Here is a 24,443-nt window from a genome sequence, read left to right as displayed (position 1 = left end):
CTACTAGCAGTCAAAAGCAAGAGTAACCTGGGTAATAGCCAGAGCAGTTACAGTAGTGACGAATGGCATTTTCCTCTTTAGATGCACAGAGACTCTAGTTTAAACTTGTGACTGCCTTTAACATGGAAACAAGCAGATGGCAAAAGTTATGCTTGACCTTCCTGCTTGGCTTCTCAAGAGTGCCAATTTATATGGAGATGGCTCAGAAGAATAATAAATTTCAGTGTTCCTTCTTGGCACACTATTTTCCTAAAACCATTTTCAGTAGTCATGTTGCACACAGGTGGGACTTGATGTGTTTCTAAGGTCAGGGAGGAAAGAGTCCAACTGCTAGCTAAAAGAAATAATCTGAGTAGTTTTCCTGGTTGGAGGGGGCAGCATCACTGTTAGTAGGTACTGAACACAAAAACTTTTATGACTTTACAGCTAATCTGAAACACACAGTCTCTATGGATTAAATGAAGATAAAATAGGAACATATGCTTGTCTAGTGGAAAAATAAATCTATTAAAGTTCAGAGCAACGTGGGGAAAAATGTGCCCAAAGAAATTAAATATTGAAATGATTAAAAATTACCGTATGATCCAGCAATTCAATGCCTAGGTATATACTAAAAGGAACTGAGAGGAGGGACTCAAAGATATATTTGTATGTCAATGTTCACTGCAGCATTGTTCACGACACCCAAAAGGTGGAAATGACCCGAGTGCTCACGAACAGATGAACAGATACACGAAATGTGGTATATGCACAGTGGAATATTATTCAGTCATAAAAAAGGAATGAAGTTTTTGAATATGAATGCAAATCCCAGATCAAAATGCCAGAACTCAGCAATACATTAAAAGGACAATATATAGTGATGCAGCAGGTAGGGTTAAATATTAAAAAACAAAACCGAGGGCCGCCTGGGTGGCTTAGTCACTGGGCGTCTGCCTTCAGCTCAGGTCATGATCCCAGAGTCCCAGGATGGAGCCCCGCATCAGGCTTCCAGCTCATCTGCTTCTCCCTCTCTCTCTGCCCCCCCCATGCTCTCTCTTTCACTTTCTCTCACTCTCTCAAATAAATAAAATCTTAAAAAAAAGCAAAACAAAAAGCTAAGCTAATTGATGAGATGGAAAAGCCATATGACTATAAGTAAAAGCTGAAAAGTCATGTGAAAAATTTCTATACCTGTTTTCTGGCAGACATGCTTAGTGAACCAAGGTCATGGGTCTAACTCCTTAACAGCCACAGAATCCGGAAACAAATAAACGTCACAATTCGAGTCTCTTTGCTTAGTTTGTTGGCATTATCCTCAATGCCTAGAATAGTGCCCAAAACACAGAAGGCACTCACTCAATATTTACTGAGTGAGTGAATGAACAAATATACTAATCAGAGTCACTGTCATAAAAATCAAGAACAAATTGCCTCGGGGGGGTGGCGCCTGTGTGGCTCAGTCGGTTAAGCGTCTGCCTTCAGCTCAGGTCATGATCCAAGGGTCCTGGGATTGAGTCCTGCATCGGGCTCCCTACTGAGTGCTCCTCCTGCTTGTGTTCTCCCCTTCTTGTGCTCGTTTGCTGTCTCTCTCTTTCTCTGACAAATAAAATCTTAAAAAAACAAAATAAAACAAAACAAAAAACCAAATTGCCCGAGATCCCTACTTATTTAACTCAGAAAGAGCATTTCTAAAACTTTCTATCTCAGGGTCCCTTCATTTCCTTGGAAATTACTGAGATCCCCAAAGAGATTTTGTTTTCGTGGATTGTACCTATTGATATATACCATACTGGAAATTAACGCTGAGAAGTTTAAAAACCATTTATCTATTAATCCATTTAAAAATAACAATAAGCTCATTATGTGTTAACATAAATAACATATTTTTATGAAAAATAACCCTATGGGGCACCTGGGTGGCTTAGTCAGTTAAGCGTCTGCCTTCGGCTCAAGTCATGATCCCAGGGTCCTGGGATTGAGTCCCACATTGGGCTCCCCGCTGGGCCAGGAGTCTGCTTCTCCCTCTCCCACCCTCTGCCCCCGCTTGTGTTCTCTCTATCACATAAATAAAATCTTAAATAAAACCCACAAAACTCTATTCCCCCACCAAACAAAACAAATTTCTTGAAAACAGTGTCACTGTTTCTGTGCCTTTGCAATCATCTTCGGTGTCTACTTTAATAGAGGCTGGCTGGACTCGTGTGTATGCTTCTGTATGGACTCTGCTATGATATGTTGTTGTGGTTGAAAAATATGATGAAAATCTGGCTTCACACAGATAAGCAGTTAGAAAAGAAAGAAATATTTTAATACCTTTTTCAGGTGCTTGTTGATAATCCTCCTTGAAACTACATCAAAACCTGAAAAGTGGTAGATTCTTAACGATTAGCTGCAGCGTGGAATCTAAAATCTTTTTAATGAACTTATCATACCATGCTACTTTAAAAGTCCTTGGTCGCCTCCTATGTGGCAGAGCTGTTCAAGCAGACAGGAAGGAATCAACTAAAATTTCTAACAAATTACTAGTGGCCTAGTGTGGGGCTAGTGCATCAGGACAGAACCTTCGGGAGCTGCACACACACAGCACTGCACAGCCAATCTTGGGCTCCTTCCCAAGAGCTCTGCTGCGTGCTCATGAGAAAAACTGCAGAGTGGGGAACTGGGAAGGGCCTCCTCTCATAATGCAGAGACAGTGGAGGACGTTAGTGGACGCTGTTGGGGAAGTGTGAAGCCCTGAGAACCACTGCTCAAAGCCATCTCTCAGAAGCCGTTTTTAGAACCCTGGGTGAGAGGCAAGCCCGGAAAACAGATGATGCAGGTCTTAAGGACAAGACAAGAGAACAGAGCCTTTCGGCACCTCTAATGGAACAGCAGATACTCTGGACCACAGGGAAGCTGTGCGGCAATTTTCATTCTGACAACAGCACGCTGAGGGACAGTAGGGAGGCTTTCAGGGCAAGTAAACCTACAGCTGCTTTGAAGCAAGGCAAGTAGGAACGGAAACGAGCGGAGCTGATGGAAAAGCCCCAGGACCGTGACCAATGCCTGGACGCACAGCATTAGGATAGTCCAGCGGGTGACATCATAATCCATGGCAGAGACTGGCCATTTGCTAAGCACACTGAGCCCCACCACCCTCAAGGAAGTATGATTCTCTCCTTATCACAGATGCAGAACCTGAGGCTTGGAGAAGCTAAGTAACTTGTCCAAAGTCACACCCAGTGGCAGAGCCAAAATTTAAATTCAAAAGTTTTTTCACTTGACCCAGGCTGCCATCCAACATTACATCAGTGACAACGTCCAATCACCCCAACCCTTGGAGAATTCAAATGAACTGCTCAGTCCTTCACTGCACACAGAGGAGAGAGAAGACAGCTGTTTGAATTCCTTAGCGGTTGTCTTAAAATCAGAGATTTTTAGAAGACAAGTGGCGAGGGGTTCCAATACGCAGCGGCCAAGTCACTCTGCCAAAATGGGCAGAAAACAGGATGAAGCACAGTGCTAAGACTGGCCCAGTCACTACAAGTCCTTGTCTCGACTACAGTCAGCAGCGCTCTACAAGCAGGCCAAACTGAATGCTCACTCAGAGTCAACTTGCCAAATAAAGGCAAACCAACCTTGACCTCTGCACCAGATGTCAGAAATCCTGGTTGAGGAGCCTCGATCAAAACCAGGGGCCCCATTCCCCTACGAAAGGCTGCAGGCAAGGCACAGGGCCCCGAGAACCCTCACAACCTGACTCCAGCACTGCCCCACGGGGTGGTCGTAGTGCTTCCTGCACTCCCAGGTCATTCTAAGGTCTTAGCAATTTCCAAAGGTTAGTATCTTCTGTGGACATTTTGAAAAAAATAATTAAAAAAAAATGTAAAAGAAACAAAAAATGCCTAACCATTCTTGGTCACTAATGGAAAAATTTGATCACTAATGGAAAAATTTGAGCATATGCTTTAAAAGCTCAATTGCTTTAGATTTAGTATGTTTCAGCAGGAGGAAGTGAGTGACATGCCCCTCCCCTTCCTTTTCAAACTATTTATAGTCCCTTTAATAGTAATGCCATTTATTTTCTTCCATCAGTGGGCTTCATTTTCCTCCCAAAGAGAGGATGAAAGAATAAATTTGAAGTGATGGAGGGGAAAAATTCAAATCATCCTGCTAGAGAGCTGACAAATACCAATTCATAGCCCCACATAATGAAGATCAGTGTTATGCTGTGAACTCCCACCATTTACCTAGTTCAGGGTCTTGGGGAGCACAGTTATTTTCATTTTAACGCCTGAATTAGATGATAGGCTAATTAAAAATTTTTTTATTGTTATGTTAATCACCATACATTACATCATTAGTTTTTGATGTAGTGTTCCATGATTCATCGTTTGTGCATAACACCCAGTGCTCCACGCAGAACGTGCCCTCTTTAATACCCATCACCAGGCTAACCCATCCCCCACCCCCTCCCCTCTAGAACCCTGTTTGTTTTTCAGAGTCCATCGTCTCTCATGGTTCGTCTCCCCCTCCGACTTACTCCCCTTCATTCTTCCCCTCCTGCTATCGTCTTCTTTTTCTTTTTTCTTAACATGTATTGCATTATTTGTTTCAAAAGTACAGATCTGTGCTTCAACAGTTTTGCACAATTCACAGCGCTCACCATAGCACATACCCTACTCAATGTCGATGATAGGCTAATTTTGAGGATGAAAAGCAAAGAACACTTTCTCCTTGGAAGGCAACATGCTTTACTGATTTAGTTAATAAATCTTTATGATATCTCCATGAATAAAGAATGCCAAGTATGATTAGTCCCCTTTTCTGAGGAAAATGGAGACATGGAAAATTTAAGAGACATGGCCCTGGACAGATACCAAGGACAGGAAGAAATTCTGTGTTTTCTGGGGCTGGCACTTTGTACCAAAATGAGGATAAGGAAGAGAAAAATAAGTCTCTCATAGTGAGAGCCACATGGCTCTGAACCCATCCTGTTCAACCTTTTCATCTACAACGTGAATGAAGACACAGAAGGCATGCCTGGCAAGTCTGCTAATGATAAAACGGGGAGGTTATCAAGATTCCAAAAGGCCTCAACTGGCTGGGACAATTAAGCAAAACTAGCAAGATGAAATGGGGTGCGGTGGGGGGAGACATAAAGTCCAACACTTGATCTCAAAAGAATCTCTTAAACAGAGGAGGGAAAAGTTGAAAAGTAGTTCATATGCAAAAAGACCTGGGGCAGATGTTGCAAACTGATGGCACAGATGTGTTTTGTTTGGCCTTAGCAGTATTTGTGAAAGACAATAAGCCAACATCTAAAAATCTGGAGAGTCCCATAAAAATCCGGATTTCCGGCTTCTCTTGAAAAACTGATAGATCTGGCATCTCTGGGTCTGCATTCAGGCCTGACCACAGCTAGTTTGAACTGGGTTGTGGCTGTCCCCTTTAGACAGAGCATTCATTTGCCCACGGGATACATGTGGATGCACACTGGCCTGCTGAAGCCATTTAGATCACTTTCTTAGCTCTGTGGACATCTGTTTGCCACTCTTGACCTGGGGGTTTCAGAGAACAGCCAACTCGACTGTCAGCAGAAGCCAACAGTGTGACACGGCTGCCAAAAACTGCACCCAGTCCGAGGTAAGGGGAGAACAGTGTCTAAACCAGTGGTCCTTAACCTTTGAAGAGTCAGACTCCTTAGAGAATTTAGAAAAATCAATAAGTACTCTCTCAAGAAATAAATCTATTCATACAAAAATGAATAATTAATTTCAGGAATTATAATAATTAATTTCAGTCCCCCTGAACCCCAATTCCCACGTTAACAGCCCCAGTGCAGAAAAAGGAGGTAAGCCATCCCACTGTGTGTCTACACAGTATGTCTACTCCTGGCCAGGAACCACATTTTAAAAATGATGCTGACAAACTGCAAGGCAACCGGGATGATAAAGGGTCTGGAAATCAGATCATAAAGCTGAAGAAACTAAGAATGGTTAGCCTAGAAAAAGGAACACTAAGAAAGGAACATAATACCCATTTAAAATTTTAGAAACTATGATGAGGAAAAGGGATTAGGCTTACACCCATCCTGCTGGCAGAACTAGAGCAATGAGATGTTAAAATGGGGTCTATTTTACTATTTCAGTTCAGTCTAAGAAAGAAGTTTCTTACAACGAAAGCTGCCAGAAGCTGGAATAGACTGAGACTGTCCTATACAGCAACATAGTGAGCTGCCCATCACCGTGACTGCCCACGCGGAAGAAGGCCAATGAAATGTCAAGGCTATCACCGAAAGGATTCCTGAACTGCATGCAAGATTGTACCATGGATACTTAAAGCTTCTTACAATCAAATTTTGGTGAGCTGAGCTACAGATGGCAATTAACAGTTTCTTCCCCTCCCAAACCTTAATCTTGCTCTGATGCAACAGTTAACAGTACAGCCAAGCTCCACTCCAGAGACAGAAGCCCAGTGGCTGATGCTTTTGGTGTTTCTCAGTGAGCATACTGGGAAGTGGTCAAGCTTGAGCCACCCTTGAAACGTCACACGCCAACCTTTTCTTTTTCCAACCCGCTCCTCTATTCACCTCTTTCTACCCACAGTCAAGCCGTCTGTTTTAATTCTTGGGAAGCTGCAGAAGGTTCAGAGCATATGAGATCCTGTATTAATTGAATTGACTCATCTTACCCACAAAGTTTGAAACATGTGGGCATTTAATTAAAGCTTTTGCCTGATGATTTCAGCAGAAGAAAATGGGGAGAATTCTGTGCTGTATTAACTTTGTACGAGCATCACAGTCTGGTTAGAAGAGGTCACAGACTAAACCAGTTCAAGTCTGCCATGTAGGAGGTGGTCAACAATCAGAGGCTCTCCAAAATGTGGAACAGAGTGCTAACCAGGCAGCTGGTACTTCAGAAATCTCAAAAATCAAAGAAAGTGCCTTACTGTACCTTCAATTTCTAAATCACTGCCTCCTCAGAAATAATTTTGTAGTGAGAAGCACCGCTTTTCAAAAATTTTTGCTAAAAATATCTTTTAAGACACTGTGAACAGGAAGTAAACATTCCGCCCCTTCTTTACAAATTAAAAAGCACATCAGTTCTGGTTGAACATAATCAAGATGCAATATCCTTCGATCCGTAATATTGCCCTCCTCCCGAGTGTTCCTCAGAAGCTTAGGAAATAAGTTCTGAAGGCGGACTTTTCCTCTATTCCAGGGAAGAGGGGAATCTGGGGCCTCTTGACCTATAAAACTCGGTATTTTGGAACATCTGTAACTCTCCCAAGTCTGTGCCAGTCAAATAAGAGTCTCTCTTCAGCAAACCACCAGCCAGCCGGGGCTGGACAGCAAGACTTTTACCCCTTGGAGTTGAGAAGGATGGGACCCAAAAGCTCCCTGGAAAAAAAAAAAGTCTCGACCTCAGCTTGTGTTACAAACTGCTGGAAAAGACAGATGGAGGGGATGACAGGAAAAGCAATTATTTCTTCTGGGCTTCCTTTCTGTCTGGATTCTAAGGAGACGAACACAAAACTCCACCACAGATTGAAATGCTATCTAAACATTCTTGAAAATGTGGTCTTGCTCTCTGAAACACGACCTGCCCTGCTGCAGCAACCTGTAACCTATTAATATGGGAAGGTGGGGAAGGCCAACGTTCCTGCCTGCTGTCTAATTTGGGGCCCGACTCTCCACTACTGCTAGTTTGTGACCACAGGTTAAAACATACATAGCATGACCCAACAAAAAATCCTGATGACTCATTCACATTATTTTCCCATTCTTGGAATTTGAAATACCTGAGACTCCTGTAAGTATTTTCATGAGCCACTCTGAGCGCAGGCTTAATCACACTAAATAGTTGTGTTATTATTTCAAATAGTAGTCATTCAGGACTAGTCACACACAAATCAGGCTCTCAACAGCTTTATGGGGACACACACTGATCATAATGATGTTTTATGGTAAAGGGATTTTGTTTATTTTAGTCTCACACAGACCAAATATTCAATACAGTTGAATAAAATTACTGCATGTGAACTATGTGTTGAGAGAAATACAGAGATAAAGACGATTCAGTTCTTGCCTCAAGGAACTTATAAACTAGTCAAGGAGACAAGATGTGTTCAATAGTAAGTCAGAGGAGGCCATGAAAGTCAAATGGAAAGTATGGGCATAGGCCTGGGAGTTTGTGGGCGGGCAGAAAGGATATACATCTAGTTGAGGGATATCAGGATGAATCTGCTCATCTGTAGAATGAGTTCCAAGTCCCCTCTACGTCTAAAATTCTGATTCCTTTTGTATGTCCAGGTGAGCTAAACAGAAAATTTCATGGAGAAAGTCGTATTTGAGCTGGGCCTTAGGTAAGATTTTGAGATGAAGTTACTAGAAGAAAAGGAGAGAGAAAATTTTAGGCAAAAAGTACATGGGTTCAGAAAGCACAGGGCATGCTTGTAGAGCACTGAGTCTTCTGTATGTATGTATGGATCTCAGCAGGATGCAAAATTGGAAAGGCAGATTGAGGCCTTGAAAGCCAAGCAAAGAAATTTGGATTTAATTCGGTAGACAGAATCCACTGAGGTTTTTGAAGAGGTAGATGACACGGCCAGACATATAGGAGGAAAGCTAAAGGGCAGAAGGAGGTTGGAGTGTTTACAAACTATCTTGTTACTCTTGCAAGAGAGGAACACAAGCAGAGGGAGTGGGAGAGGGAGAAGCAGGCTTCCCGCTCGGCAGAGAGCCCGATGCGGGGCTCAATCCCAGGACCCCGGGATCATGACCTGAGCTGAAGGCAGATGCTTAATGACTGAGCCACCCAGGCGCCCCTACATTGTTACTCTTTATTACCTCCCAGGGCCCCATGTACACAGGCCTCACCTGTGAAGTGGTGCTTCATGGGAGAAACCTAAATGACAAAAACAAAGCAATAAGGACTAAGAACCACGCAGGAACCAGGAAATTGGATCAGCTATAGGAAACTAATACGTCTACAAGAAATACTGATGATGATGACAGCAAGGAAGAAGGTAGATACTTACAAACAGGCCAATGGAAGATGATTATTAGGGGGAAAAGAAAGCCACAAAATGTAGGAGAAATAGGGACATGGATAAAACTAAAAATGTAAAAGAAAAAGAAAAAGACTCCTAACACCGGTAAGCTCCTAGTGGGAGAAACAGGAGTATGCGAGATCAGGACATTTATTTGTAGGATGACACCTCCCTTTCCCCCCAAATTTGGGTAGCACAATGTATATTTTAAGAAATGAGTTGCACTACAAAATGTCAAAGAGGACAAATAACAGAACTGAAGCTACTACGGGGGCACACGGCGACCTGACTCAGTGCTGAAAGGAAGAGTAGACACGGCTTGAGAGGAAGACTACAAAAGGTGTGCACAGCACCTGTGTCACAAGAGCAGACTTTGAAATACGATGCCTAAACAGAATAGAATCCAAATAGAAAGGAAAATGGTGAAGAGATAACGTCTGGCCCCTTGGTCGCTGACGAATCCCTCCACCCCATACACTCCCTTCCACCTTCATTCCCTTGCAACCGCCCTCCTTAGTCAGGAGCAAAAAGAACTATAAAACTTTGAAATGAATATACGTCTGCCACTGAGGAGAAAGACAAGGCAGCTTCGGTTTTCTCACTTGGGCTTGCGCGGCCTTGGCCTGGGCGAGCTGTGTATGCTCCTGGTTGTGCAGACACTGAGCGAGAGCTCACTGCTGGTCTGGTATTAGTGGGACAAGGCAGACACATTTCCTGCTGCGTGTGGAACGCCTCAGTAAGGAAGTGCTCTCTACAAGCAGGCGGATCAACATTTTGGTCATTTGGTTGTTGGGTCATGAAGAAATCTGGAGAGTATGAATAAGTTACTTACTTGCCTGCCATCCTGCCCCACATTTGTTTGACCTCTTACAACAGTTCGAATATTGTCATCCAGTCTCCTAGTGAAAAAGTTAAAGGATAAGAATCATTAAAACAACCTCCATTCTAGGGTGACCAAAAGAAAAAGAGGTGATAACTTACCCGTCAACTTCTGCTGGTTGTAACTACTTGTCCAGAAAACTGAACAAGTCAGAGCGATAAAAGGAAGACTGAGGCCCTGGACCCTTGCTAAGACAGCAAGAGTAGTGTGAGAAGCCAAGGCCAGCACAGACTGAGTCTTTGTCTTTTAAAAAGGCTACTCTTACTTAATATTCAGAGCTGTCCAAATGGGCCAATGTAACGTTTAGTATTTTTCAATGGAGAAAACCAGGGATGACGATGTTGCTGAAACTTTATGGGAACAAGTCAGAAAATTCAAATTACCCCACACAAAATCCTCAGTAACTTCCTCAGAAACCTTAAAGGGTTAAGGAGCTAGAGTGCCACATGACATCAGTGCTTCACGCTCTGAACCCTGATTGTGCAAGCTGTGTGGTACATGGGTCTGTGACCTCTGGCTCCCACAGCGACCATTTAGTGGCACCTCAACCAGAGAAATTTAGATCAATTTCATTTTTCATATAAAGGGTCTTTTAAAGGTATGTTGGGAGAAAGCTGAAAATAACCAGTCTGCAGTGATTTGGGGATCATTAGGGAATTCCCATTTTCTGTGCAAATCCTGGACAACTTAGCAGTCTCTACTAGGATTGTTACAGCTGAAGTCCACCAAAACAACGAGAGGCGTCCAACTAAACAATACATTCATGGCAAAGGTCTTCACTGAAAGACCCAAAGCTTGTAAGGGAAAAAGAAATCATCCCCTGGATTCAAAATGAAGGCTTCTCCTCATCAAAAGTCGAACAAAAAACCCAAAAAAACTGTATTTGAAGTAATGACATCAACCACTATAATATCAATTACAGTGAACAGACATTGACCATTTGCCATATATCAAAACTGGAAATCCAGACGTAGATAAACCAGAAAAAGGCTACTAGGGAGAAAGGACACTTGATGGCTAACTCTGACAAGCACATCCTAGATTAATCACATTTATTTATTTATTTATTTTAAAGATTTTATTTATTTATTTGACAGAGAGAGACAGCGAGAGAGGGAACACAAGCATGGGGAGTGGGAGAGGGGGAAGGAGGCTTCCCACCGAGCAGGGAGCCCGATGCAGGGCTTGATCCCAGCACCCTGGGATCATGACCTGAGCCGAAGGCAGATGCTTAACGAATGAGCCACCCAGGTGCCCCAATCACAACATTTAATCTTGGGCTACCACAAATGCCAACCAGCAGATCTGACCATCCTGTTAGCTGGTACGTGCCAAGGGATACATGTATATGCCCATCCTTCTACCTAAGCCTTGGGAGTACAAAAAAAGGTAAATCTGCTAAGGAAATAAAACTATTAAAAATACAGTAGAAATGCTTTTGCCCCCTTTTATGACCAACCATTTTGAATGGTTAAAGCTTCCTTCCCTACTTATAAATAATTGAAGACTGATGAAAGAATCAAATTCTTTGCCATGAGGTTCATATGCAAACCCAGATAAAAGAATTATTTTTAAAAAAATTGTCATAAACAGCAAACTTGAGATTTCAGTGTTTTAACAGGTAAGTGTGATCCAGAATGTGATTAACTAAATTAACAGCATACTTTTCATTAATTTTTAATAATCATATGGTGTGACTTACCTTATTTTCAGTCTAATTTTGTTCACGACTTCATCTATGTTTGCCAGAGACTACGATAAAGAAGGAAAGTGACAGCTATTATTTCACTTTCTAGAATTCCTCTTTTTACAGAAATGATGAGCTATCAAGACTATTTATGATATCTCAAAAAATTTCATCAGAGTGTGATACAATTTTATTTAAAAAAAAAAAAACACAAACAAAAACAAAGATCCAGCCCCATGTCGGGATCTGCACTCAGGGGGAAGTCTGCTTGAGAGTCTCTCTCTCTCCCTCTGCCCCTCCCCCTGCTCTCTAAATAGATAAATAAATAAACAAATTAAATCTAAAAAAAAAGTATAGCAGTTGTTGGCAACTACTGCAAATTCCAACTTGGTATCTATTTTTTTTAAATAAAGTTTTATTGGAACACAGTCATGCCCACTCATTTACGTAATATCTACAGCTGCCTTTGAGCTACAAAGGTAGAGCTGAATAGTTGTAATAGAGACAGAATGGTCCACAATGCCTAAAATACTTACTATCCAGCCCTTTATAGAAAGTTCTCCAATCCCTGGTATATAGGATTGTGACAAATTCATAAAACAAAATACAGAAACAAAAACAAGTGACTACAACACAAAACAACAAGGATAAATCTTACTAATATAATTCTGCACCAAAAAAAGCCAGACACAAGAGCATATATTGTATGACTCCATATAGTTCAAAAATGAATGAGACTATTCTCTCATGTTAGAAGCCAGCAGCAGCAGTGGAGAGCCTGCTTCTCCCTCTCCCACTCCCCCTGCTTGTGTTCCCTCTCTCGCTGTGTCTCTGTCAAATAAATAAATAAAATCTTAAAAAAAAAAAAAGAAGCCAGCAGCATAGTGATATTATCTCTGAAGAAGGTAGTTACTATGAGGAGGCAAGAAGGGTCCATCTAAAGATAGGCCGGACTCTTTTTTAAGATTTTATTTATTTATTTGACAGAGAGAGACATAGCGAGAGAGGGAACACAAGCAGGGGGAGTGGGAGAGGGAGAAGCAGGCTTCCTGCAGAATGGGGAGCCCGATGTGGGGCTCAAACCCAGGACCCCGGGATTATGACCTGAGCTGAAGGCAGACGCTGAAGAACTGAGACCCAGGCACCCAAGTGCCTAACTCTTGATTTTGGTTCAGATCATGATCTCAGGGTCCTGAGATCAAGCCCCAGGGTGGGCACTGCCCTCGGCGGGGAGTCTGCTTGAGATTCTCTGAGATTCTCTCCCTCTGCCCCCACAACACTCTCTCTCAAATAGATACATCTTTTTAAAAAATTTAAAGAAGTTGTATTAATGTCTTCTTTCTTTTTATTTCACAGAGAGAGTGCACAAACAGGAAGAGGGGCAAAGGGAGAGGGGAAGCAGACTCCCCGCTGAGCATGGAGCCGAATGCAGGGCTGGATCTCCCAACCAGGAGATCATGACCTGAGCCAAAACCAAGAGTTGGACGCCTAACTGACTGAGCCACACAGGTGCCCCTCCTTTTTTAAGATTTTATTTATTTGTTTATTTATTTGAGAGAGCGAGCAAGTGAGCAAGAGAGTGTGAAAGCGCAGGAGCGAGGGCAGGGAGAGGGAGAGGGAATCTTAGACTCCAAGCTGAGCACAGAGCCCCACACAGGGCTCAATCCCAGGACCCTGAGATCATGACCTGAGCCAAAATTAAGAGTTGGATGCTCAACTGACTGAGCCACCCAGGCACCCCTAGTGTCTTATTTCTTGATCTGAATGGTGATTACATGGCTGTAATCATCTTGTGAAAATTCATCAAGTTGTATACTTATGATTTATGTACGTGTCTACAATATATTATATTTCAATAAATAAATCAATCTATTTTTTCTGAGTTTGTAGGTCCATTAGAAAAAATGTCTGGAAGGATAGACACTGGTAGCTTTGTAATCTATACTGGTAGCTATAAACTACAAAATCAGTAGCAGTAGTTGTAATCTAAGAAAAGGATTTTAATTTTTTTCTTCTTTTTGCCTATACATATTTACTAATTGCTCTACACTGGTTATACATTGCTACTGTAATTATAATAACATTATTTCTACTTTTAAGACAATGACAAAAACAAATGGACTATTTCCAACCTTATCCAGCAGAAAATGCGAGGAAATGGTGCCCCCTAGTGGAATAGAGATAGTACAATTTTATAGCACCATTTTAACTCAAGTTGTCAAAACACAATTTTATAACTCCTCTTTCCCTTTCCCTCAACAGATATTTTACCTGAGAAGGAATCGGGGGGTGATACAGGAATTGTGTTTATAAATTGCTACCAGCAACCTCTAGTGGCAGGAGGAGGCCAGGAGCCTGCCAAGAACCAGGTCTCCAGTGTTTGAGATATCAGACCAGGCCATTTACATCTTGTCTACTGTTCTGACAAAGGCAATGGTTACTCAGAATTTTCAGAAATCCACCTGAGGTGAAGATAACTCTCAGAAAACAGAAGTTATTTTAATTGAGGGATGCGCTGTCAAGTCACTCTGAAACCAGCCTGGGTATAAGTCACCACTGTGGTAACAGCTGAGTTTCTCGGAGGACCTAGATTTGGCCCAGCTCTGCATTACAAACCTGCCCCGTGTACAGAGAGCAAGCTGCTTAGGCTCTCTGAATTTATACTTCCTCACGTGTAAATTGGGCATAACAGTCCCTACATTGACTATCTCTGCTGGAACCTGTTCCTTTAAAAACATTTTTTTGTTTTGGTATTTAAAAAGAACTATTTAAAAATGTTAACATTTAGGGGCGCCTGGGTGGCTCAGTCGTTAAGCATCTGCCTTCGGCTCAGGTCATGATCCCGGAGTCCTGGGATTGAGCCCCGCATCGGCGGGAAGCCTGCTTCTCCCTCTCCCACTCTCCCTGCTTGTGTTCCCTCTCTCGCTGTGTCTCTCTCTGTCAAAGAGACAAAATCTTTAAAAATAAATAAATAAATAAATAAAATGTTAACATTTGGAGAATCTGGGTGAAAGGCAGCCATGAATTCGTTGTACAATTCTTGTATGTTTTCTGAGAATAGATAATTATACCAAAATTTTAAAACAGTAATCTAGGGGCACCTGGGTGGCTCAGTCGGTTAAGTGTCTGCCTTCAGCTCAGGTCATGATCTCGGGGTCCTGGGATCGAGGCCCAAGTTGGGCTCCCTGCTCAGTGGCGAGCCTGCTTCTCCCTCTCCCTCTGCCCTCCCCACCACTGGTGCTCACTCTCTCTCTCCCTCCATGTCTCAAATAAATAGATAAGATCTTTTAAAAAAATAGTAATCTATTTGAAATTGGTAAAACATGGACATGACCAAAAACGCAAATATAGTACAAGAGGAGAAATAGTGAAAAGCAAGGCTTCCTCTGCCCCTGTCCTGCCCGTCTAACCCAGTTCTGCAGACAGGCAATGGCTCTGAGCCGGTTTCTTTTGTAGCTCCCCAGAAACAGTCTATGTAGCTAAAGCATGTCCATAACTTATGTCCCTGCTTTATATAATGCACATTGTCTTGCATCGTACTTTTTTCACTTAACAATATAACTTGGAGGTCATTCCACCACAGTAAATATTGATTTGGGTGGCAGAGTAACCAATTCTTAAATTTAATACTCCTTAAACACGAAGTTCTTGCTTAAGCCGTAACAATTTTTCTAAGAATAATTCAAAATATGTACGCCTTCAGATATTCAACTGCATTTAAGGGAGCAGGGAACAACGTAAATGGCCGTAGTAGGAAAGTTAAAATAAATCAGGCCACATTTACTCGAGGGACTTTTATGTCATTAAAGATGCCAGGCAAGAGGCGCCCGGGTGGCTCATTCGTTAGGTGGCTCATTCGTTAGGCGTCTGCCTTCGGCTCAGGTCATGATCCCAGGGTCCTGGGATTGAGCCCCGCGTTGGGCTCCCTGCTCTGTGGGAAGCCTGCTTCTCCCTCTCCCGCTCCCCCTGCTTGTGTTCCCTCTCTCGCTGTCTCTCTCTCTCTGTCAGATAAAATCTTAAAAAAAAAAAAAAAAAAAAAAGATGCCAGGCAGGAAGGCTCAGAAACAACAAAGAAGAACCCAGATTGGTGACCCTGGCTGGAGGTGATACATCTCCTCTTTGAGAGTCACCCATCTGGTTTAGTTATAATGTGGTTGTACAGTTTTATCATTTAGAAATGTTTTAATTATTGAAAAGTATTCCCTGATTCCTTTTTTTTTATTTTTAAGGTTTCATTTATTTGACACAGAGAGTGAGCACAGCAGGGGGAGAGGGAGAAGCAGGCTCCCTGCTGAGCAGGAACCTTATGCGGGGCTTGATCCCAGGACCCTGAGATCATGACCTGGGCTGAAGGCAGCTGCTTAACTGACTGAGCCACCCAGGCGCCCCTGAAAGTCTTTCCTCAATCTAAAAGCAATTCTTGCTGATTACAGAAAATACAGAACTCCACACTGTACCTCCATTAGAAAATAATCACCATTAGCATTTTGGTATATTGCTTTCTACTGTTCCTTCTAAGCAACTATGTGGCTTAAAAAAAATTAAACTGGGATGATAGACAATTTGGCATCTTACTGTTTTCACTTAACAACACAGACCCAGAGCATTTTGGGGGTCATTAAAAACATCTTCACATGACTCTTCTTTCAAAGTTCTTAGTTTTATTAGTTTCATATTCATTTTTTAATAGATTTTATCTAGATTCTCCTAATCAAACCTCTAGTGAAAACATGACAAATGATTATCTTCAGTTTTCTACTAGGAGACTAGAAAAGTTTTCCAGATCATTGCTACCAAACCTGGCTACTCTTTAGCCCTATTAAATACAGAAAACTGAGTTCCTCCCACTTGGACCTAGTGAGTTAGAAACATCTAGGGATCTCCTCGCCTCTAGGCAGATACCTCTAGGCAACCACAGACTTGCAAGTAACTGCTACTCAATAGAACCCACATACACATCCTTCTCCTCCTTAGAGTGACACTAACTTTATTCTTAATATACTGACATCTACTGTAAATATTCTAAACTCATGATTCAGAAGAATTTACTGTAGGTCCATGATATAGGTAGGATTTGCCCAAGATCTAGCAAGAGATGAAAGAAATTCTAAATCATGCCACTATTTTCTATTACCTTTTTATTAAGGTCCATGGGAATCTGGGTTGGAAAATGAACTGCTAAATATAAATCTGGGATTGGAGAAATAAAGGTATAACCTTGTGTCATAAATTTTCTTAGTTTGCTAAGAAACTTCATTACAGGGCGCCTGGGTGGCTCAGTCAGTTAAGCATCTGCCTTTGGCTCAGATCCTGATCCCAGGATCCTGGGATTGAGTCCCGTCCCACATGGGGCTCCTTGCTTTGCAGGGAGCCTGCTTCTCCCTCTCCCTCTTTCTGCTTCTCCCCCTGCTTGTGCTCTCTTGCTGTCAAATAAATAAGATCTTTAAAAAAAAGAAAAAAAACTTTGCTATATATTATCATATACATGGAGTTGTAATTAGATAAGACATATAACTGAATCTGTGTTATAACAAATGTTTACTGCTACCTTCAGTAGTTTATTTATTTTTATTTTTTAAAGATTTTATTTATTCATTTGACAGAGAGGGAGAGAGAGAGCACAAGCAGGGGGAGGAGCAGAGGGAGAGGGAAAAGCAGGCTCCCTGTTGAACAGAGAGCCCAACGTGGGGCTCAATCCTAGGATTGCGACCTGAGTCGAAGGCAGACACTTAACCAACTGAGCCATGGAGATGCCCCGTACCTTCAGTTATTTAAAATCAAATACATACAAAAACAAACCAGGAAGAAGTAAGAACCTGGTGGTTTCCTGTATAATTTCCAAATCTAACAGTTATCTTTGCTTTGATGAGTCAGCCTTCTTGATAGGGTGGGGCAGATGACATTTTCACAACTAAAACTGCTGTCTTTATACCAGTTGTTCCCAGATCTATCTCTAGCTAATTCCTAGAATTCCTTTCACAGAAAACAATGCGCTCTAAAGGCTATCTGTGAAACTTCAAAGACAATCACAGAGAATCATACCATTTTTCCAACTTCATTTAAAAAAATTAACATGTCTGTTAGAAAAAGTTTGGAAGAATATGTGCCAAAATATTAACAATTATGGGGATTATGAGCTCCAGACTCAAATATCCAAGTACATATTTCCACCTGGATGGCCCAAAAATGTTAAAAACTTAGCTAACTCTTACACCCTACTCCTACCCTATTCACCACTGAAGCCTACTCTTCCTCTTACTCCCAACTTCGGGTAAAGGTGCCAACATCCACCCAGTTGGCAGGCTGGAAATCAAAGTTCAAAATCCTTCATTTGGTGTATCACATGCAACTGAAATGCCATTTCTTCAGTGAAGTGTTTCTGGATCTCTCAGACTTAATATGTAAGGCAGTGGGTGCTCTGTTTTCATAGTACTCAGCATGCTTTCTTCATGGCATTGCTATCACATTTACGCTGAGCATTCTTTCTCCCTCTGTTCTTCCTTGTTCTCATCATAAAACAAGCATATTGGGGGCACCTGGGTGGCTCAGTTGGTTAAGCGTCTGCCTTCAGCTTGGGTCATGATCCCGGGGTCCTGTGATCAAATCCCGAGTTGGGCTCCCTGCTCAGCGGGGAGTCTGCTTCTCCCTCTACCCATCCCCCCTGCTCGTGATCTCTTTCTCTCTCAAATAAATAAAATCTTTAAAAAAAAAACAAACCCAAAACAACAACAAAAAAAGCATGTTAACAAGGTGCTAAATATATTACTATTAAATGTTTAGAATGGTGTCTGGTGTGCCCAATAAATGTTAACTATTATTATAGTTGTAGCAGAACTTAGGACTCTTTTGAGAGCAAGCAACAAGTAATAATAATTATACAAACAAATCATTGTAGAGTCATAATAACTTACTGTTAATCTGTTAATGGTGTAATTATTACCGATCAAGGTAGACTGGAAGCTCTATGTTGGTAAGGACCACATCTATCTTGTTCAGCCTCTAGCCCCAAATTTCTTTGAGAACTAGGCAGAGGAGGTGTTTTTTGTTCAGTAAGTGAGGAAATTTTAGACTCTACGTCCTTTCAACCAGCAAATTCTGACTTCTGACTCCTAAATAGCTTTCCGATCTTGCTCTCTCCATCCCAGTGTTCACTCAGGTTCTCCCTGTCCCTCTTAAGTGATCCATCACAGGGGTCCGCTAACTGGTCTCCCTGTCTTCCGGTTCTGCCGTCCCCCAGTTCAACCCCCGCACTGGTGCCAGGTGGAATTTTTAAAATGTGAATCTGATCCAGTCATGATTCTAACAAGAGTCCCCGAATGAACACCCACTGCCTAGAGTCATGGTCTCCAGCGCAGGGTGTGCACATCCCCAAGGGGTTTGCAATAATGCCCATTAGAGTGTGAAGAGAAAACATTAAAACCTCTATTTTTATTATTTATATGACAAACACTACTAAAACCCAATTTATTTAAGATCGGTACTAGGATATGTGCATAATATTTTGAGGGTATACAAGCTTAAAATTTAGCCCAGTGAAAAACCTCACCCACTGTGAGGTGTGTGGTATCCACAAAACTGGAGTCTGCAAGCCCAGAGAACAGAGTCCCTTCAGGGCTCTTGCTCTGCCAACCCCTTCAGCCCCATCTCCTAGGAAGCCATGCTCCCTGAGCACACTTTGTTTCTCATCTCTGAGCCTTTGCCCTGTGCTTAGAATGACCTTCTTTCCGTCATCCTGGAAGATTCACCTAGTGGTTCACTCTGCCTTGAACAGTGTTCTACCAGACCTGCCACAAGCCTGGCCCCTTCACAGGTATCAAGTCTTGGTTTATAGGTAAGTACCTCACGGAGGCCTTCCCTGACCACTCATCTAAAGAAGCCCCCCACCCCATGCTGCCATATTCTATCGCTGTGCCTGCTTTTTACCACAGCATCAACCACGCTTGATAATTTCTTTTATATGTTTATTTGTTGATCTGTTTATTGCCTTCTTCCTTACACTAGACTCCACGAGAAGAGGAACTTGCCCATCACATTTACCATTTCTCTCCAGTTTCTAAACAGTGCTGGCACTTAGTAGACACTTAATAAATGCCTCTAACTGAAAGAATGACTCCTTTAAGATTTGGCAGAAGGGCTGCCTCCTCTCTGAGGTTTTGATTTTCTTAAGAAAAACTGTTCCCTTATTCCTCACTAAACCACTGCATACCTCTCTTCCAGTATTCACCAGTGTCTCCCCCCAACCTTGATCATGTACACTTCAAGGGGGCATGGACTGGGCATTATTCATCTTTGTGTCCCCAGCTCCTAGCACAGTGACCAATAATACCTGACAGGTGCCCACTGATCATTTGCTGAATTCATAAATGAAAAAACAAGCAGAACTCTCGCTGACCTCCCAACTCTGCTTTTTTTTTCTTTTTTTAAAGCAGGCTCTACAAGCCCAAAGTGGGGCTTGAACTCAGGACCCTGAGATCAAGAGTTGAAGGCTTAACAGACTGAGCCACCCAAGTGCCCCAAGCTCTGCTGTTCCTAATTCTGATCTACTTCTCACCTACACACCCAAAAACCAGTTTTGTAAGAAAAACTCATTTGTATAGGCAAATCACCCAACACAACAAAGTAAAAAATAAAGTCTAAAAATTTACATCTCAGAACAGGAGTGAAAGTAGTGGTATGATTCTAGGGTCATCCTGTCCACTTCACTCCTACTCTTCCCTGTTAGTTTTAAAAATCCTTCCTACTTTCCAATATACTATGGAAAATGTGGGAGGACTCTTATAAGCTAAAGGTATACTTCCTTTTTCTTTTTTTTTTAAAGATTGTATTTATTTATCTGACAGAGAGAGAGACACAGTGAGACAGGGAACACAAGCAGGGGGAGTGGGAGAGGGAGAAGCAGGCTTCCCGTTGAGCAGGGAGCCCAATGTGGGGCTCGATCCCAGGACCCTGGGACCATGACCTGAGCCGAAGGCAGACGCTTAACGACTGAGCCACCCAGGTGCCCCTAAAGGTATAATTTCTAATAATATGCTCACAATACAAAGAATTTCACTCTCACACAACAGTATTTGGTATAAGCTACCTTCCACTTCCAGTCGGTTACAATGGGTTTGATCTGAATTTAACTCTCACTTGTTTATCAAGTCTCCTTAGATTGTGTAGTATAACACAACAATCATAACACTTAGGATGAGCCAGAAACCACTGAAATGAAGGAAACTCTATACTCACTTGTTCTGTTGGGAATAGGGTATTAATATACTCCACAGCATTGAAATCTGCTCGATCTAGAGGATCCTGGCTTGGAAACACCTAAACAAAGACAGGAGATTAAAAATAACTGTCATCTTTCTGTCTTGTTTTATGTATTATTTCTTTCCTTCCTACTGGATGGTAAATTCTTTGAAGGCAAAAAACGTATCTTTTCATCTTATAAGGCCTAACACAACAATTGCTCAGTAAAATATGTTAAAGTAAATCTTTAATTTTCACTAACATGTATAATTTTAACATCTTGATGCAACTAACAGAATGTGCAAGAGTGGCAAGTTCCACAGATATCAACAAAATCCCACGGACAAGGAAAAATAAACAGGCATTGTCCATTATCAGATTAAACTAGCTGATGACATGACTGTACTAAGGAAGCCTTGATAAAAGACTTACACACTATGTCTCTGGGATGCCTCAGCATTAGAATTCACTATGCATCAAAGCAATTTTTATGCTTCAGTGTCAGGAAATGGAGCTTGCCTTCGGGAACTGTCTATCTCTTTAACAGAAGAAAGAATACTGCCTTCTGAAAAATAACTCCCTTCAAAAGCTACAACTTGAAGAACATATAATAAGGTAGATTATAAAAGCAGTCGAGGGGGCGCCTGGGTGGCTCAGATGGTTAAGCGTCTACCTTCGGCTCAGGTCATGATCCCAGGGTCCTGGGATCGAGTCCCGCCCCAGGCTCCCTGCTCCTTGGGAGCCTGCTTCTCCCTCTGCCTCTCTCTCTCTCTCTGTCTCCCATGAATAAATAAATAAAAAGTTTAAAAAAAAAAAAAGCAGTTGAGGGATGCCTCGGTGGCTCAGGCAGTTAAGCGTCTGCCTTTGGCTCAGGTCATAATCCCAAGGTCCTGGGAGCCTGCTTCTCCCTCTGCCTGCCGCTCCCCCTGCTTGTGCTCTCTCTCTCTCTCTCGGACAAATAAATAAAAGGTAAAAAATAAAAAAAAAAAAAGCAGTCACGTGATCCCGAGCACTGAATTTCACCAGCTCAAAATAGTCATTCTGAAAGCCAATTCTTTTCTGATGTCTGCTTATTAGATAAACTTATGCTAGAACTGTCTTATTAAGAATAGAGCAAAAATGTGCTCTTCTAAAATCCTTGCCAAACGGTAACTGACTGCATTGTTTGTTTCTTCTATTAGAGCGCACTAGATCCAAAGAGAAAATGAAATACATGTCTTCTTTTGTCCGATGCAGGTGGGTGGGGAGCTGTGGCCTGAACAACTAAACCTTTGCCCAACAGTCTGGCATCCTCAGGATGTACCAAATGTGCTTTGTATGGGTAATCCAACCACTGGTAGAAAAACACACATCCAAAAATCTATAAATGGCACAACACAAATAAATTAGTACAATGACAGACCTAGAGTGTTAATGCTCAATAAATATTAACGATTAGCAATGACAGTAGCAATGCTTTACTTCAAAAAACTTCCCGGTGGTCCCTAAATGTGGCATAACCCTCCTTTTCTTCAATCTTATTCCCTACACCAATTCCTTTAAGGGAAATCCTCTCCCTTTATCAAGAGCAATACCCTGCACAAGGGTCTAAATGACTCTTTCTAATATCATTACTCTTAAAAACTCAATAAACTTGAAAAGAGAATTTAGTCAACCAAAGAGTCCTTGAAGGGAAGAAGGCCTCCGGGGAATATTCTTCAATCTAATCCCAAGTAATCAATAGCAGGAATTCTCGAACATTTAAGTATAGTAAAGGGGTCCTTTTTCAACCTTGTCCCCTCTGCTCAGCGATCCGCTTCAGGTATTAAAGTTGCTCCTCCTCTCAATTCCGAGTCCCTCACAAAGGACTAGATTGAGAATCGGGAGCAGCGGCACACCAGCCTGGTAAATAACCCCCCAAATCTGAGGTTGGTGTCCATGAACTCCCTTCTTCCAGGTTCATGCTTTCCAGGGGCTTTCACGGTTCCTTTGCCCAAACCCACCAGGACGCCTTACCCTCCAAAGACAATCAAGGCCTAAAAAGGGCTCTCTCCCTCCCTTAGATTCAGAAACCCCTTCCCACCACCACCTCCCCCCAAATCTTTCCTTTCCCTTCAGCGCCTAGTCCCCACCTCTCTGTCCAAAGAGCGCTTCCTCCGGGTCCCACCCCGGGTCCCACCCCCAGACTTCCCCAGCCTCCGCTCTCCTCCCCTCAGGGGGCGGAACGCTCACCTGCTCGATGGCGAGCTGCACGTCAGGCGTGAGCTGCAGCACGGCTTCCAGCTCCTCTACGAACTCCAGTTCCTCCTCTTCCATCATCCCGCCGCCCGGCTCTCTCCTGAAGCCCACCTCAACCCCGAGTCGCTCCTGCAGCCGTCACCCAAAGCTCCAGAACCACAACCCTCTCCTTGCCGCGTTCAGGCAAAGCCCTTCTCTGTCAGCGAGCGGGCACTTCCGGAAAGCCGGGCACTTCCGGGATCCGGGGCACTCTGGGATAGCGGAGGACTGACCTCTGGTCGCCCCCAGGAGGCATTCCCGTCACGTTCCGGGAGTCTCCCGGGGCAGCCCTGTGGTTCGGCGGCTCCTGCCTGCCCTCAGCTCTCCTTAACATGATGGGGTCCCGCTTCGCCTCGCCGAGGGCGCGCCCCCCACTGAAGGCCCCGGTGTTGGGGCGGGCCTGACCGCCCTGGCAGGACCCCCAAGTGAGGGTAAGCCCCGACACCGCCGCGACCGACTGACAGCAACCCTCACAGGCCGCGAAGCCGGCGATCCTACAGCTCCCAGGGCCCCCTTGGTCAGTGGCAGTAGGTGTCCCCCCTGCCACCGGGGGGAGAAATGACCCCAGCTGGTAAGTGGCGATGTTGCCAAGGACAGTTGGTCGGAGGGACAGCGTCCACTTGACAGTTAAGTGCCCCATGTGCCGAGCCTCTAGGCAGAGTTTTCTGGGGGTGTCTGCAGCTTCTCCTTGGGGCGGGGGGGGGGATTGGTGGGCGTGAAGAGCCAGATTAGACAGTGCTCCGCCGCTGGGGAATGTTTACTTTCTGAGACTCAATATCTGGAGTCTAAGTCCCATTCCAAGACTGATAGATAGGCTGTGGGTTCTTGAGCAAATCACTCCATCTGCCCTGCGTAAGCTGCAAGGATAAAAAGCGCTATGCAAATTTAAGCTAGTAATACAGGCAATATTAGGGTGCCTAGCTCTCATGCACCGCAAAGGAAAGAGAGGCCAGATCACCCTGTGGAACCACTTTTCCTCCAGACACTTAAAGCAATGAGGCGACGGCAGCCAAGGAAGGGTTGTTTTACTTGTTAAACATTGTGAAATTGCGAAATGGAAGAGTCCCTGGCCCCACTCAGCTTTTCTTTTTTTAATTTTATCGAAGTTGTTTGTAGTAAAAACGTGGAAGCAATTTCTAACAATAAGGGAAGCCTTAAAAATATAAGTGGGCTATACAATAAAATGGTACTGACTATAAAATCATGGTTTTTAAAGTTACTTAATGACATGGAAAAATGTGCTTAATATATACCAGAAAGTAAAATGTACATTTGAGAAAGCAAAAATGTACAGCGTGGTCCCAGTTTATGTGTATTTTGCACGGATGAAAATGATAGAAAAGAAATAGTACTGTTCTGTGGGTGATGGAA

At 42.9% G+C, this 24,443-nt stretch overlaps 1 protein-coding gene across 2 annotated transcripts in view; it reads right to left on the bottom strand.

The window, feature by feature from the left end:
- The window catches only part of VPS53 (VPS53 subunit of GARP complex), a 139,422-nt gene extending 116,171 nt beyond the window's left edge, over window positions 1-23,251 (bottom strand). The window contains exons 1-4 of one of the 2 annotated variants that reach the window (XM_028109024.2): window positions 23,028-23,251; window positions 20,814-20,894; window positions 11,598-11,647; window positions 9,848-9,914 (exon numbers count right to left, since the gene is read on the bottom strand). In XM_028109024.2, the coding sequence (XP_027964825.1) occupies window positions 9,848-9,914; window positions 11,598-11,647; window positions 20,814-20,894; window positions 23,028-23,114 (285 nt within the window). In that variant the 5' untranslated portion in view covers window positions 23,115-23,251. The remainder of the gene's footprint in view (window positions 1-9,847; window positions 9,915-11,597; window positions 11,648-20,813; window positions 20,895-23,027) is intronic. The other variant, XM_028109025.2, reaches the window with a different exon arrangement.
- Window positions 23,252-24,443: the final 1,192 nt, after the last annotated feature.

The sequence above is a fragment of the Eumetopias jubatus genome, unplaced genomic scaffold (assembly GCF_037043125.1).
Source record: "Eumetopias jubatus isolate StellerSeaLion01/CBP00866 unplaced genomic scaffold, mEumJub1_p1.0 scaffold_10, whole genome shotgun sequence".
In the NCBI taxonomy this organism is placed as follows: domain Eukaryota; kingdom Metazoa; phylum Chordata; class Mammalia; order Carnivora; family Otariidae; genus Eumetopias; species Eumetopias jubatus.
This window is presented reverse-complemented; position numbering and strand designations above follow the sequence as displayed.